Source organism: Musca autumnalis, unplaced genomic scaffold (genome assembly GCF_047663935.1).
Source record: "Musca autumnalis isolate F117 unplaced genomic scaffold, ASM4766393v1 scaffold_4, whole genome shotgun sequence".
NCBI classification, from domain to species: domain Eukaryota; kingdom Metazoa; phylum Arthropoda; class Insecta; order Diptera; family Muscidae; genus Musca; species Musca autumnalis.
This window is the reverse complement of record NW_027411977.1, coordinates 139,444,368-139,462,210: the sequence shown is the minus strand read 5'-3', so window position 1 is coordinate 139,462,210 and position 17,843 is coordinate 139,444,368. Positions and strand designations below refer to the sequence as shown.

Here is a 17,843-nt window from a genome sequence, read left to right as displayed (position 1 = left end):
AATGGGGGTCACCCCTTAACAATTTAGTTTTCCTATCTTTATGTTTATATGTTTTTGGTACAATCTTCAGACCGAAACGACAGAGAAAAACTTTATATTTTGCGTTTATGCAGTGGTATTGTTGATATATGAGCCGTTAAGTGCAGACATCGATTAACTCCATAAATCGAATAGTTGGGGAAAGCGAAAGGAATTTTTCAAAAAGTGAAGGCAATCGATGTGCGCACTGGGTGGATCACATGCAGAAAAAGTTATAACCCTAATGTATTTTAAAACTTTTATTTGTTACTGATCATGCATATTAACTTACCATATGATGCCGCAAACATATCAGTGCTGACTCCACATCACCATAGGTGCTCTTGTAGTACATGTTTTCTTTGGTCACCAGCAAATATATGAAACGGTTATGATCTTCTAAAACGGCAACATTACCACTGGTGATGTACTGGCGACTAAGTTCATCGTATTGACCAAAAATAACTCCCACTTTCCATGCTAATTTACCCTTTTCGGCATAAAAATCGGCGCTACTGCTAAAGGCCAACGAATACGATTGTGGAATTTGGAAGATGTCAGCTTTCACTTCGGTTAACTTAAAGGCTGTCATGATGATTCTTTGGCATTTCACACGTTCGTCAAAAAGTTGTTTTCGTATACGGGTTCTTCTTCTTCGTCTTTCAAATAAAATGAAAACAATGACCACGATAATCACTTAATGACTTGCTGTAATAATTTATTGTTGCGAATCTTTGTTTCCGCTTAGTTAGTTAGCGTCTAAGATGACTGAGTGTTTGATTGGTATTCGTTTTTTCTGTATTCCGGTCTTTTTAATCAGCTTAAAGAATGAGGGCTTCCAAATTGTTTTTGTTGTTGTTGTATCACCTTTTCGAAAAGTTATATTTCCCTTATTTTTGTTTATAACTGATTTTGTTGAGTTCGCTGCTTGCTTGTTTGCCTTATAAAAAATGCCGGTACACCGTTAGAATGATAAACAATATTTCTAGAAAGAAGAGAAGGGAAAAACACACCAATCAAAATATCGTAAAAATTGTTTTCGTTTAAATTGCGGTCTGTCTTTTAATGAACTTTAATTTTAGCAATTGCACCTTCACAAACCTCAAAATCAAAACACACAAAGCCCCAGTCACCCTCTTTGGCATGGCAAAAAAATGTGTGTCAGTCGGCGAACCGGCATCGTCATATCTAACAAACCACTGACGAATGTCTGTCGGTGTCAGTAACTTGTGAGAATTGTTTCTGTTATTTTTTGTTTCTGTTTTGGTTACGCCGAAAGCCTTAGCCGATTTTAATTAAAAGTTTGCTATTTTGGGGCTGAGCGTTGAGAAATATTTCATGTTTATTGTGACAATTCGTGTTGCGATTAAAACTGAACAAGTGAAAATTGTGTGAATTTATTGTGGTATCAATGAATTAATAATGAATGGAATGATAAAGTAACTTGTTGGTGCGCTAAGACGTTGAAAGTAAAGCAAATTCAAAACCTCATTGTTGTAGATGTGTGTGAACTAAATGTATCATCGTTTTTTATTGATTTGGGTTTGGTACCAGATGCAGAGGAAGAGAAAGAAAATATTGAATGTATACGGTTAATAGCATATTAACCGAACGTAATATAGAGCCTACAACATCCAATATCACTGATCAATCAAGACAGGGAGAGTTGGAGAAGTTCTTGCTAAATCTCTACACTGCAAGGTAAAAGACGATGGTAATAAGGGTGATGTGCGGATGTGACAAACCGAACATATCCACACTGGTCAGGAAACCCTTCAATTTTATGTAAGATACATATGCCAAAATTTGGGAAATTTGAAGACCGTAAAATGCTTCTTTCTGAAAATTCGATATAACTTTCACTAAAAGTAAAAATTGTAAACGTAGGTCCATGTTTTGGTACACACAGAAAAATATATGTTAGAAATATGTTTGGATCCAAACAAATATTTGTTTGGGACTGGTTGCAAACAAATATATGATTGGATCCAAACATAAGTTGTTTGTGTCCAAACAAATATATGTTTGCAACATTTTGTAACATATCTCAATTTTATTTGTTTGGGTACCAACATATTTTTTATGTTAGAACATATTTTTTATGGGTGGAGAGAGGATTTTTGTCAAAGAGAGGAACAACAGGGCTCTCGCGAATGCTGTTTTATAACAAATGTGTTCTTCTTTGACACAGCGGTGCCGAAGTTTTTCGGCAATTTACACACATACGACCCGAATGCATAGAAAGAGCGCACGAAAAAGAGATAATGTTTTGATTTGTTTTTGTTTTGTAGCGTGCGTGCATAAAAACATACTAACACACAGTCATAATTTGCCAATAGTTTGAATATATTCACATTTTGGGTTGTTCTCTTTTTGGTCACGTCTGTTTTATAACAAAGAGCTGTGTGCATGGTGTAATAGAATACGCAGAAGCTTTGGTCAAACACGTGTGTTTCGTTATTTGTTGTTGTTAACCATCGTAGCAATCGAAGAGGAAAAGAAAAAAATAATTATGTTGTTCTTTTTTTCAGTTGTCTAAATACAATCATTGAGTAAATACGGCAATGTGAGTGAATAAATCAGTGTTTTGTGTTTTCTTAAAGAAATTGTGCTTTTTAGGAAATTTAATGCCCAATACATTTTATAATTGGAAATTTTATAATTGAATCAAAAACTGAATGGAAATTTTTTATTGGACAAGGAAAAACCCGCATTTGATATTGGTAATTACATCAATACATCCCACCATACCATTGTTATCGAAAATGATATCGTTTCGAATGTTTCTCGATAGTTTGAAGAAAGAATTGAAAACGATTCATTCGTCGCTCAGTTTGTGGCAGGAAAACCTTCGATTTCGAATATCGGCAATAATATTATTAACGAATGAATGACGATAGTTTCTACGATAGTGGTGAAAAACATTTTTTGTGGAGTGTCTTGATGTTTCTGTTATGTACCTTTTCCATTTTTATTTCTTTGTTATGTTTGCGACTCGATATGTACTTGTTGATAAACACTGTTGTCTTGTGTTTGGCAACCTACCCATAAGCTGTCTTCATCAACACTTATTGTTTATATTATAAGTAGCATTTATATCGAAATTATTTGAAAAAAAAAAATGGGAATTTTTTACAAACAACATAAAATTATTTTTTGAAACCAAAAAAATTTCAAAGTAAAAAATTTTTCTCGAAACAATTTTTCTTGTGAAGAAAAAACATTCACCAAATGTTCGAAAATGATATCGTTTTCGTACTTTTGACGAACAAAAGAACAACGTGCTTGTGTACACACGAAAAACATTTTCCAAACATTCGACAGTGATAGTCGTTTTCGAAAGTTGTGCCAAACATTCGAATAATACCAGCAACTGGTATGGGGGGGTACCTCTTTGAATTTTTTTGTACCTATGTGTCTGTTGTTGCTTATTTCCATGCGTTTCAACAAACCACCACCATTATTTAAAAATGTGTGTATATGTTAGAGATAGCCAGTGAGCGCTAATAGAGAGCAAGGGAGCATCATATCAATGTGTTATACATTGACATTTACGCTCCCTTCCCAGCCAGCAATTGGGAGTGAGTGAGTCACTTCCTCTATCAGAAGTAATCGCTTTCTGAACTTCTATTCTAGAAAATAGCGATCCTTTATCATTTTACAATAACAATTGCATTGCTGTCCCTTTTTGAACTTCTTGAATAACTACCTAGTGTCAGAAAAGGAGATCGAAATTCTATTATTGCTTTTTTACACTAACAATGCTAACTTACGACTATCGCATGGGCAGACACATTCTCTGGTCAATGCAGACACTTCGATTGTTTACGTTCATTTGAGGCGTGTACAACCTTAAACTAATATAAGACTTTACCGTACCTTAGATGGTGCAGTGGTAAGCATGTTCGCTTTGCATTCTTAAGGTCATGGGTTTGATTCCCAGGCCAGGCAACATAACATTTTTAAAAGTACAAAAATTAATGAAGATGGCAATTTCATCTAAGGATAGTTCTTTAAAACCGTATGTAATTTGGAACTTTAATTAGAATAGTAAAAAAATAAAAATTAAAAGAATAACAACAGATAAATTGAAAAACGAAAAAAAATGTTTTTTTTTTCGTCACAACCAATTTTATCGCTAAAAGTACTTCTAGGAAGTCTCGAAAGCGGCATTCCCAAGAAGTGTCGTGGACGTGGTTCATTTCTTCCCGATCGGTGTGCCTACTTCAATTAGAATGCGAGATCGCGGATGTGTATTTCTATCGCCTGGGAGTGACTGCTTCGGGTAATGGGCGATAAAAAATGCTTGCTGGGTTGCTTTCAGTAAGCGCCCACTGGTGCATGTGTTTGTTTTTTGTCGCTTTTGGGTTTTATTTTGTTTGCACCCAAACATTTATTTGTTTGCAGGACCCAAACATATGTTATGTTTGGGACTGATTGCAAACAAATATATGTTTGCTGCAAAATATGTTTGGGACACATGTTACAGAGGTTTTTTTTCCTCCGTGTACAGACCCCATATAACGGTACCTCAAGATTTTCAGTATTTTGAGAAATTTAGCTAAATTTTTTGACCAAAATACCTGGTTACAAAACCTCTCCACAAAAAATTGTCAACATATGTCCATGTTTTGGTATAGCCCCATATAACAGTACCTCCCAATTTTTTTTCTCAGTGGTCACAAAATTTCTCCACCAAAATGTTTCACCATGGGTCCATGTTTTGGTATAGCCACCATATAGTGGTACTTCCCAATTTTCCGCATTTGAGGATTTTAGCTACAATTTATTGACCGAACCACCTGTTATATGACATTTGAGATTCTCAGTGGTTACAGAACTTCTCCACCAAAAATTGTCAACATAGGCCCACACATTAAAATGGAGTAAAATGCATTTAGGCATACGGGGTATCCGTGGTTATAAAATATCCCCACTCAAAATTGCGGACCGGAAAGAAAACTAATTATTAAATTTTAGTTCAGACTATTTTATGGTGTTGATTACACTATGCAACACTGAAAATGCAAACAACTTCTAGTATGTATTTTTTGAAAGTATATATTTAGACTACAAAAACCCTAGTAGGGGTTTGTCCTGTCAGATCCAGTTCGGATTTTATGGCCTCATATAAACCGGGCTAAATCGACACTTTTTTGCATTTATCAGGCCTTTATCTCAGAAACGAATAGGAATTTGGCCTTGCTGTCTTTAGCAATTTTGTAGCCCTAAACTAGTAGAACTTATGTTTTGAAAAAACCACATAAGAAAAATTCCACGTATAACTGCTGAAAGTCTGGTCTGTATCAGCTAAACTGTTTGGTGTTGAACCAAGTAACCTAATGCAAAAATATTCCAAATAAATTTCTCAGCAATTCTTCAGAACACTCTGAAACTCTAAAATGCCTAATTCATGTTGTTTCAGTGGTATTTTACATCATATATTTTACAACACGTATTTCAAACACAGTTCACACCAACAGTTTATTCTCGCATTTCGGGTTTCACTACATTATTGACATTTTTATTAAATCGTCGTTGAAAAATGTACTGAAAATAACGGCATAGGGGCATTTTACAACAATGACATGTTCTGAAGAGTTGTGTATTACATTCCAGGGAATATTTTTCCAAAAGAAAATATTCAGAAAAAATTAACGGTTTTGGAATTTCTTTAAAAACTCAATATTTAACCATGTTTAGATGGGGCCATAAAATCCGAGCTGTCAAAAAATCCTCAGTTCGAATTGTTTGCATAAGATCACCTTAAAAATGTTGCACAGTGTTATACCAATTTCAGCCCGGTTAGACTAGTCGACTTTTTGCTTCCTTTATTTATTTGTGAGTATGCACCTGCACAACAATTTTATAATTACAGCGCGAGTTTGATTTGCTACTACTTCGACTACATCCCACACAAAGTCTACATATTTTCTGCATATGTACAATTTAAGCACATTTATCGGATCGTTTTGATTTCTTTGCAACAGGTTGCCCCCTATTGCAGTGGTACAAATCCATGCTTCCTTAGATAATAACCCAAAAGCTATAAAAAAAACCCTGCTGACACCAACTAAAAGATCTGATAATCGCTATAACTGACGAATTGAGTATCCGAAATGAAAATTTGTACATGGTAAAATTTCCTTCAAATCTACATCGAGTTCCAAGAAGTTCTATATCTATTCGGTTACATCCCTCACATTTTCGCTTGAATGCAGTATTATACCTGTTCTAGTATCGTTTTGAAATTTTTACCGAAGGTACTTAGTGTGTAGTTTTTAGTGTCGAAGTTTGTGTTTCCTGCAATCTGTCCCGGAATGTCTGCTCCGAGATCTTTTGGTCCATGCTGGAATAGAGAAGATCCGCATTCACCCTTTGTCAACATCGGTTATATGTTACGAAAGTAGTGATGGGTGCACTTCCGAAGCTGCTCTGGTCTTGGCCGCCTGCAATACTACTGCGATTGAAGTTATGTCGCTACTTGATGTGCCAGTGCATCTCCTATCGTGTATACAACTTCGTCATCCGATTCACCGTCGTCGTTGGAATACAAAACACCCACGCAGTCTCTCCAACAACAGCATGAGCAGCACCTATCACCACATGTTGTTGCTTAGCTCCCCGTAAATGCTCATCTTGACGTTTGGCATTCCGTCTTAAGCAATGAACACAGGGGTACAGCGTTGGTCGAGCAAATAGATATATTAACATGTTTCACGTTGAACTTAGACGCTCCTGCGAGGAAGAGAGGAGACCCGAAAGCTCGAAATTAGACCAAATTTCCCAACAAAGGCAAAGAAACTAGGAAATGGGCGTGATGGACGGGTGTTATTTTAATCAGAAATTCAGTATTTGAAAAGTGTCTTTAACCTATCGTTAGCCATCCAGATTGTACCAGAACCCTTGAATTTGGCTGGGTGGTCGATCTCCCTCCTGTCGCCATTAGCGAAGATTTTAGAAGCACTACTTCTCCCAATGATAAGAAGCAGGTTCCAGTAGCACAACATCAGAATGGATTCTAAAAAAACAGCATAAAACGCTATATTCATACTGAGGACTAAACCAGAACTGGCCGTTCGACCGAACCGTCATGGTAGGTGACGCATGACCGCCTTCGATACCGGCAACCATGCCAGGTTTTTCGAGGGCATAGAAACACTTTTCCCAGCTTAGAGAAAACTTTTCCCGTCAATTATATGTGCGGACGCAAGACGTTTATGGAATTCAGAAATAGGAAGTCGAAGACCCATAGAGTGAATCCGGCAGTTCTCCAAGGCGCGGTGATATCTTCGCAATTATTTAATCTCTACCTTTCTGAAATTTCACACCTCCAGACGGCATTGTGAGCACTATAAGTTTTTATTTTGGGAATATACAAGTACATATTTTTTTCAAAATATAGAAGGCAAGTAAATATACTTTTGGAGAGAGAGGTTTGCCTGTCGGAAAAAAATATTCATTCAATAAATAGTATTTGAAACGATTCGTTCTTAAATCTAAAAAAAAAAAATAAGTATATCCTCGAACATACATTAAGGATACTACTGAAATTTTCATAAGGATATAAAGGATATTGCTTGGAATATATAATGGAACTTGCCGAAACATATTAAAAGAATTTCGCCTGAATTTTATATAAAAAGGATATTTGAATTTATGCTGAATTTGTATATGAAAGGATATTTCTGCAAAATTTTGTACATGAGAATTCAAAAGACTTTGGCCTACGTAAAATGTTTTAAAGAATGTCTGCCGAATTTTGTGCATAAGAATTTTGAAAGGATATTGGATTCTATAAAAATGTTTTAAGAACTTCTGCTGATTTTCGTCTAAAGAATTATAATCTGCTGTATTAATTTATAAGGCCAAGTATTTATCGAACGCATGCATCGATTTTCTAAATCTATTGGCGACATGGTCTATCCATATCTTCTGTATTCAACGTCGGGATAAAATTATAAAGATTTTAAGCAATCACATCCCAGCTTTGTACTATTTTTTCCTGCATCTTCTGCGTTAAATGGATCAATACAAGGCTACTATGTCAAACAATTAATCGGAGAACATCATCTAGATTAACTTCATCATATATATATTTAACGATTAAGTTGTATTCTATAGTTAATTTTAAACTTCTCAACACATTTTATTCCCACTCAAATTATTCTTGTCAAGATTTTCAAGGTCCATTCTGCAAGCGCTTGTTGAGAGGGATAATGAAAACTGTAAGTATTACATGGAATATACATAAACGTATTTTAAATATTTAGTATAAAACAAATGTGTTGAGTGGTCAAAACATTTTATCTTTTAAACGTAATACTGTTATTATAATTATTTTTTTATTAACATTGATATACGATAAATATTCTATAATCCGTTATATTCGCGTTATATCAATCCAATCGCGCTATTTGTTAAATTATACTATAGAATTTATATTCACGGTTTATAATTGTACATATTTTTTTTACAATATTTTGTTAATAATCTTTGTTTGAAATTAAACGTTTAAAATTTTAAAAAAATTTGAAATTAAACGAAATTGAAGGGCTAGGTTAAAAGGCGTGTGGGCTGGCCATATAAGTTAGAAAGTCGGCAAGGTTGGGTGGGTTATTCGACTTTGGGAAGACAGACAACATCAATCTATCCCTTTATCATTTCTTTCCGAAATAAATAAGTTTCCCCCGTCAATTTGCATTTTTAAGATAATGCTACCTAAAAAAAATTTAATTTTTCTTGGTCGACCTAGACTGATTCCTTCCGGTAAGAACACCCCCCATTAGCCCTGAGCACAGCCGGAATAACAGGTAGTGTTGGGCCGGAAGGAATAGGGTCTGTATGGAAGCGGGTCGTCACAGCATAGAGATCGTAATGTGCTCGGATGGTTGAAAGATCATGTGATTGTCAACATTAGGGTTATGAATTTTTACAACCTCGTATCCCTGTATGATATTTTGATATGTTTTCACCTAATAGTACCGTTGCACTAGAGTTTTCTGTCGGGTTAACCCACTTCGAGAGAATTTATTTGACGTTTGCGCTATGGAATTGACATTTAAAATCCAAACCCACTGGATTAATCCGGTTAAGTGTAACCGGGGTATAAGATTACATAAAATCTTAATTAAAAGTGATTCGATGAAAAAAGCTTCCCCACAAAAAGCTTTTAAAGGTTTTTATTTTTCAGAACTTTTGACAATTTTTTGAAATCAGTTTAAGCAGACTTTTAACAGTTCCCTAGTCTACATAGCGCAAGCCACAACTATTTGTGGCAAGATCAGAACTTGGGACAAGGCCATCCTATCGCTTGCCTGCAGCATTTGGTAACCTTGATGAATAAAGCAATAGAGTGACTGAAATTGGTTCAATTTTTTCACATCGTAATATTTCTCTCAGTCTAAAACCCAAGACAGACGGCAGCGTTAATTTGCATTAAGATCTGCATATAATTTTACCCTGACAGACGACAGTTTCTGCATTTACGAAACAGCTGATTGGTAAACAACTATTTTGTTGTTGTTTGCACTGCAAATTGTGTCTCAGAGCATAAATGTGCTCTCTTTCATGAATATGGGCTCTCTTTTACAGTGTTACCATATTGTAATACCTAAAATTCAGTTTGATTTTGTGCATTAAGAATGTGGGTAATGCACGAATGAATTTGAATTAATGCAGGGTAAGCAAATTAACGCTGTCGTCACCCATCTATAAAATAAAGTTCGGATAACACCTTCGGAACCTCCCTTACAAAAGTTCAAAAATTTTCGCTTTAATGCAGTCCAAGTGCTGTTCGAGGATCGTTATGAAATTTGCATCGAAGGTAGTAGTTCTTGTGATTGTATATACATACATATTAATAATTTGTGGTTTTTGTGAGCATTCACAGTCATTGTTATATATGTTATATCTATATTTCCAAAGCAATGAGCAAATTGTGATATATGTGTATATTCTGATCTTTATGTAAAACCTCCACATTGAATGCCCTTTTGAGCATTTACCACACTAGAATTATCCAACCAACACTCCATTACAAAACAAAGAAATAAATCAGTGCAGTATCGTTGCCGAGTTAAAATTAATGTTGTTCTAAAATAAAAAAGGCAGACGATATCTTTTATGTGGAAAAACCCACATTTCCAATTTAAGAACGTTCAAGTAACCAATCAACCAGCCAACGAACAAACTATTCTATTAATTTACTATGCAAATTAATCATTGCCAACAAGAACAACAATGTAACAACTACAATGCACTTTTATAGGAAGTTATTTTTATTCGAATTTGTGGTTTTTTTTTGTGGGCATTCACAATCATCTCGTTATCGATTCCATCCGCATAGTAATCACTACCTTTACTGATCAAAATCTACCTAAAATGTTGTTACAATTATTAATTTTATTGGCTTGAACTAACACAAATGGTAATGTTATCTTTGGTGTGCTTGAAAACTGGTAGGCCGATATGACGACAGACCCAAATATGGATTGGTGCTAACATTCTTTCTCGTCGTTGTTATTATTCAGTTATTTATAATCTAATATTTAATTAAAAATAACAACAGTTGAAAGTGAACGAACATTTATTTGTAACTCGATCGACACTCAAGTGCCATAAAACATCACATGGAATGGTTGGTATTCCAATACAAAGTTTCATTAAAATTTATTGATTTCATTTAATCTTTTAATAGGCGTTCTTAAAGATAACCAAATATAACACGAACACAGAGAGAGAGAGAGAGAGATACACAGGGGAGTGTTACAAAATGCATTCGCTTAAAACGAAACAAGAAAAGGCGGGATAGCAACATTGACGGTACTGCATTAAGATAAATTTGTTTTTAAGTCAATCGAGCATCTTTGAAAAATTATGTGTTTTATGGTTACACCAGTACACTGGCTATAGCCGCCGGTGGTTTGTAGTGGTACCGACCGATGTAAGTACTTTAATGGTAATTTTTATATAGAGAACAAAAATAATAATAATTCCCACATAATTCGAATAATGTCCCAGAAGGGTTCCCAATCTTCAGATTCGTGCATATTATAAACACTGTTCCGGTTTTATACCCTCCACCACTAGCTGTATTGAAGTTAAATGGAACAATTAGTTTTATTTCGTTTATTAAGAAGACTAAATACCAAAATTCAAATATTTCAGTATGATAATGGGCTAAAACCTTCAAAATGACGAAAATCGGAAGGTTCCGTTCTATGGGGGCTACATCAAAACGTGGACCTATATTGATCATTCTATTCTGAAATATTTAATAACCCACGAAAGATTTCAGTCATTTTGGTAGGATTTTATGCCACAACCTTACCGTTACCATTTTATGAGGACTATAGGAAGACGTGGGCCGACAAATTTCAGGTGGAAAGTGGTATACCCCCAACTAAGACTAAATACCACATTTCAGCCATTCCGGTCGGATATGAACCGACAACTTTCAAAATTCTGAAAATCGGGTTGGTCATGGGGTCTATATGAAGACGAGAACCTATATCGACACATTTCAGGTGGAAAGTTGTATGCCTCCAACGAAGACCGAATGCCAAATTTCAGCAATTTCTGTGGGATGTTGTGGCCGCAACCTTCATAATAACGAAATTCAGAAGGTACCGATCTATGGGGTCTATATGAAGACGTGGACCAATACCCACACAATTCAGGTGGAAAGTTGTATACTCACAAATACCAAATACAAATACTCACAAATGCCTAAATACCAAATTTCAGCCCCTTCGGTATATTCAGGCCACAAACTTCAAACTACCGAAAATAGACAGATACCGTTCTATAGGTTATATATGAATGCGTGGACCTATACCGACAAATTGGAGGCGGAAAGTTTTACACCCTCAACGAAGACTAGGTACCAAATTTCAGCCCTTTCGGTGGAATATTGAGGCCACAAACTTCAAAATACCGACAATCGGGAGGTACCGTTCTATGGGGGCTATATGAAGACGTGGACCTACATCGACAATTTTCAGGTGAATAGTTTTATAACCCTAACAAAGACTAAATACCAAATTTCAGCCGTATCGGTGAGATATTGAGGCTAAAACCTTTAAAATATCGAAAATCGGGAGGTACCGTTCTATGGGGGTTATATGAAGACGTGGACCTATACCGAAAATTTTCAGGTGAAAAGTTGTATACCCCCAACGAAAACTAAATGCCTAATTTAAATAATTTCAGTGGTATATTGAGGCCACAACCTCCATAATATCCACAATGAAATACTTAGGAATAACTTTTAAACCTTTTTTTGAAATTTAACAAACATGCAAGGCAGGTTTTACAGAAAGCATATCGAATTTTAGGGTCATTCTCTAAGATTTTGGTAAATAAAGATCTTCCAGTGAGAACTAAAATACTGCTATATAAAACCAGCATAAGACCAGTATTCTTGTATGCATTTCCGATATGGTTCAATATATCCCCCACAGTTCTTAGTGAGATGGAAGCATTAGAACGAAAAGTTCTAAGACATTGTATTGGCAAGTATTACGAGTCAAGTTGTAAGCGTTACTCCAATAGGGTCCAATAGGGTAATATATGGCGAGTCCAGAATTACTCCAATTGGATTACACGTTTGTGATTTGATATCAAAATTTGTGCAACGTGTAAGGGCCCATGGCAACATATTCGTGTCAGAAATTTATATTAATGAAATGTCATATAGTTGGCGGAATATTAATTACTTATCTCCTATTGGTTACATTAACGAAGTCCCACCGAATTTCGATATTCATGCCAATATTCGGTGTTCATTTTATGAAAAAGCTGTATCTGGTACGCACAGGGGGTGAATTCAGGTTTATCAGCTGTTCTTTTTTACTTTTATCTATATATTTATAACCTATACCACAATGTGGAAAAGGTTATTATAAGTTTGTTTTGGTAAAAATTCATGTAACACCGCGAAATATTCGTCGGAGACCCCCAATGTGGTATACCAATCTTCATATCTCGACGAGATAAAGCGATTTTGAGATGTGTGTCCGTCCGTCCGTCCGTCCGTCCATCTGTCCATTATAAATTGTAAACACGCTCCAGACCGCAATTATGGACCGATCATCACGAAATTTTGTATGGAGGTCGGGTTCAGATCAGAATAGATCCCTATTCTTATTGGTGATGATCGTGAAATATTTAGCGGGTGAAATGGACCAAAAACATAATATTTATCCAATTTTCTAGCGGCTCTGTAGGTCTCAATAATAGTCCGATGAACGCGTAATTTTAAATAAGGTAAGAGTATATCACAAAGAAGAAGCTTGCAATTTGAGATGGCGATCGGATAATATATAATAATGGACCAAAACTTTTGTGTGAAAATTGTGAAAATTTTTAATATACAGCTTATATCTTAATTCCTGGAAGTGACATTCCGGACAAGTGAGATATACTTGAAAGTAGAACGCTTGACCTTTCAATTGATGCCAATTATGTTGGTGTGCATGGTCAGATAACAGAGTTACAGCCTAATATATTCCGTTATTTGTTTGTAGTGTAATAATAAACTCGCTAGAAGTCGCAATTATACATCAATAGTTACGAAATTTTGCACCGGGTAAGAGTATAGGTCGAAAAAGATGCCTACAATTTTGAATGATGATCCGATATTCTTTAGCGGGTGAAATGGACCATTACTTTTGTATGAAAAATATAAAAATTTTATTTTTGGTCGATATTTTAATTCCTTGAGGACATATATATTTCGCAAAGTAGCCTGCAAATGGGAAAAAACTACTGACCTTTCCTCTGATGTAAATTGCAGTAAAGTGTTTGCTAGATAACGGGCCTACTGCCTAATATATAATGGATTCTGTGTAGAGAACCACATTTTTATCCCATGCTACATATTGTCTCTCCAAAAGTTTATGTAACACCACGAAATATTCGTCCTAGACCCCTTATTTGGTATGCCAAAATTCATATCTCGACGAGATAAAGCGATTTAGGTGTGTGTGTCTGTCCATTAAAAATTGTAAACAAGCTTAAGGCCGCAATTATGGACCGATTGTAACGAATTTTTTAAGGAGGTTGGGTTCGGGCCAGAATAGAAATGATTAGTTTTTGGTGATGATCGTGAAATGTTCAGGGAATGAAATGGACCAAAAACAAAATTTTAACCAATTTTGTAGAGGCTCTGTAGGTCAAAATAATAACCCGTAAAATTTTAAACAAAGTTTGAGTTTATGATGAAGAAGAAGCGTACAAACCAACGTGAAGATCCGATAATACTTAGCGGGTTAAATGGACTGAAACTTTTGTGTGAAATTGGTAAAAATTTCAATAACGTAGCGGTTAAACAACGGAAGTAGTAGTACTACATAAGTGGGTTTCATTTCATTTTAGTTTGTGTGAACTAAATTTTCCTTTCCTGCTACAAAAATGTCTTTGTCATGCTAGATAACTTTTTGGTTTTGGTCATAAGTATTATACATTACATCTCTAATATTTGATAATAAAATTTTCTCAATCATTGAAAAGAAATTCCGTGGAGAGCGATTGTCCAGGGATAGTGGTATAGGGTATCCCATGGTCGGCTCCGTCCGACTTACTTGATTTTAAATTGGTTTATAAGTTTAACTGAGTTATTAACACTCCAAACAAATGTATTCCCGGGAGCAAGGAATTCTAAATTTTACACCCCCAAATTGTCGTTGTTGTTCTTATATATCGACGCCTCCAAACAATAGTATGCTAAGTCGACTTAGCATGTTTTCAAGTTCTTTACATTTTTATATTTAACGTCCTTTAACTTAAATTCTGTCAAATTTTGGTAATGATCGGACAATCCGAACATAAGTTATAAACAAATATTTACTTAGCATAGTACTGAAGGTCAAAGAAATTTCCAAACTTTTAGAGCTTGTCCTGCAAAACTCGCTTTTCAGAATTGGCAAACTATTATTTGGAGGTGTCGAACGTCCTTTAACCTAAATTCTGTCTAATTTTGGTAATGATCGGTCAATCCGAACAGAAGTTATAAACAAATATTGACTTAGCATAGTACTGAAGTTCAAAAGAATTGCCAAACTTTGAGAGCTTCTCCTGCAAAACTAACTTTTTAGACTTAGCATACTATTATTTGGAGGTGTCGATATGTATATGTAAAAGCATGGTGCTGAACACAAACAAATATTGTAAATTTCGATCATACATTATAATCTTAAGTACCTCTAGATGTTACAAAAACTCTGTACAATTTTTTTTGGTTATTTAAAACGCTCAATAAATTTAATCTTAATCTTCATAATATCGAAAATCGGGAGGTACCATTCTATGGGGGCTATGTCAAAACGTGGACCGATATAACCCATTTTCAATACCAACCATCCAAGGAGTAATAGAAACTTCCATACCAAATTATAAAGCTGTAAATTGCGAGCTGTATCTGGATTTCAACAGACGGGCGGACAGCGTTTTTTTCAACTTGGAATTTTATGCTGATTAAAAATATATATGTACTTTATAAGGTCTCCGACGAATATTTTGATGTGCTACAAACGGAATGACAAATTTAAATTATAACCTCCTTATTATGGTTGAGGGTACAATAAACGATGATATCTGGTTTCGCAAGATACTATCTACGAATTCTAAATCCGTACAGCAAATTATAATCAATCCCGCACTGAAGAGAATGAATTTACTTGATAGATAGATTAACTTTCCTCCCAAAACTTCAATGGGCGATTAACAGCGTTCAGCATTACAAGTGGCAGAAAGCGGATGGTATAACATCCGCAATGCTTCAGAATGTAATGGAGCCGATGTTACTAATCGTGGTGATTTCTAAGGCCTATCTGCGTTCCTTGCGTATACCTTGTCTACGGAAAGAGATAAGGGTGACCTACATCCCGACACGGGGATGCCGAGTCACACATTGTCTAAAGACTATAGACCAATTAATCTTCCTTCTTTTCCATAGAGGACGATAAAAAGGTTACTGGATCTTAAAATAAGGATAGACTACAAAGATCGGTTAATCTTATCACGCTTCATCAAAAACCAGAAATGGTCGGATAATATTTAGGGGTCAGAATGGCCAAAAAACTTACTTCACGAAAAAGTCAACGTGTTTTTCAAAGCGAATATCTCAGCTTCTATAAGTGTATACCCAAAGAAAAAAGTATCACCTTTCTAACGATATAAAGTAGGTTGTCGTAGGTGGCCAAACAACGAAGATATCACAATATTCGCAAATAAAACCTAACTTTTCATTTTTGAGATTTTTATTATAATGACGAATATCACAGCTTCGGTTGGGGACCAAATTTTCCTATTATTCAATCCACAAAAAATGTCAGTGTGTTATAAACATAAATTTCATAATTTTAAACATGTTCAACAAGTTTTTTAAAGAAAAACCGCAATAAACATCTTAATATTTTATGCGGTGAGGTTGGTCATGTTTGGCAAGTTTGTCGATTAGAAACAAAAGAAATATGCATTAATAATAGCAATTAATTTTTTATCATCGAAAATGCCAAATGACCAAACCCGGTCTAAAAGCACATCGAAAAAAATGTTACTTTGATCCAAACCGGTCGTTCAATCAATCGCCTTATCAGTTTGGATGCATCTCTAAATGGACACATACATACACATTTGTTCTAGATTAGCTAAATGTTGTGCGAATAATGTCAATTAAATTTCAAATGAAATCTATTAGCAAAATATTTACACGAGACTCCGAAACGTTTTGTGTTGTATGTGTAATTTAATGAATGTATTAATTAATGGTTGTGTCAACAACATTTATTCTCCGGCGAACAACGAGTAGTTTCAAAGTTCACATATCCATGTCTGTCCGTCCACTACTACTGTTGACTGGCTGGCGTTATATAAACAATTACAAAATGTTGGTGGGTTTTGTATACAAAAATATTACAAACACAAAACGCCGATTCGAATGCGGAAAATTCTAAATTAACGCCTACAACAACGAACACTTTACCACAAACGTTCTAATCAAATGTTGTATGTATTTTGTTTTCATTCATTTTCGAACAAAATTGTTAATAAATTATGCATATTAACATTTTGTTTATAACACAATTTTGCCGCTTAGCAATTACACAAACAACTTGACTGATAGTGTTGTCGTATTGGATTTAATATTTTAACTAAAAAGGTTGAATTAAATTTGATTAAAATGAAAAAAGAAAGATTCAAATAAAATCTCACCGAAGTGGCAATCATGGCAAAAGTTGTTTAAATGCTTAATGCCATACTTACATTAGGCAATTTTCCTTGCGGCAATTTGAAGTTTGATGGAGAGAGGGATGAGGAATATGGCAACCCTTTGCCTCACAACACCCTCTCTCATCCACAAACTGACAATTGCCCCAAGGAAAATTGCCTAATGTAAATATGGACTAAGTAAATTTTCGGTTTATGGAGGAATCAATTACCACTTATAGACTTGTAGCATAGGTTTATCCTTAATGCCATATTTTCATTAAGCAATTGAACATTCTACTGGCACTGAGCGACTCTGTACTTCATTACACCCAATTTTGAATTTTTGAATCATGCTAAACCTCATCTTGCACTTTGAAAACGAAGTTGTTTAAAAACCGACCAAAAATTAAATAACCGATCACCATAAACTTAAATTCCAATGGCAACATTGACCGATTTTTTTGTTTACTTTGGCCATGAAATAGCTGCATATGTGATCTAGAAGCCTGAGCTGGACAAACTTGTTGCAAAAAATCGTGAACTAGCACAAATGCAGGCTGGGCGGCTACTCGGAAGCAAAGAGGTAAAAATGCAAAACAGCTTTTCTTCAA

The 17,843-nt window shown here is 35.1% G+C and overlaps 1 protein-coding gene across 1 annotated transcript in view; it reads right to left on the bottom strand.

Moving 5' to 3' along the window:
* Positions 1 to 17,843, bottom strand: part of Targ2 (Terminal ADP-ribose protein glycohydrolase 2) — a 43,557-nt gene that overhangs the window by 11,960 nt on the left and 13,754 nt on the right. The window contains exon 2 of the mRNA XM_073985944.1: positions 311 to 1,003. Within this exon, the coding sequence (XP_073842045.1) occupies positions 311 to 610 (300 nt within the window). The 5' untranslated portion in view covers positions 611 to 1,003. The remainder of the gene's footprint in view (positions 1 to 310; positions 1,004 to 17,843) is intronic.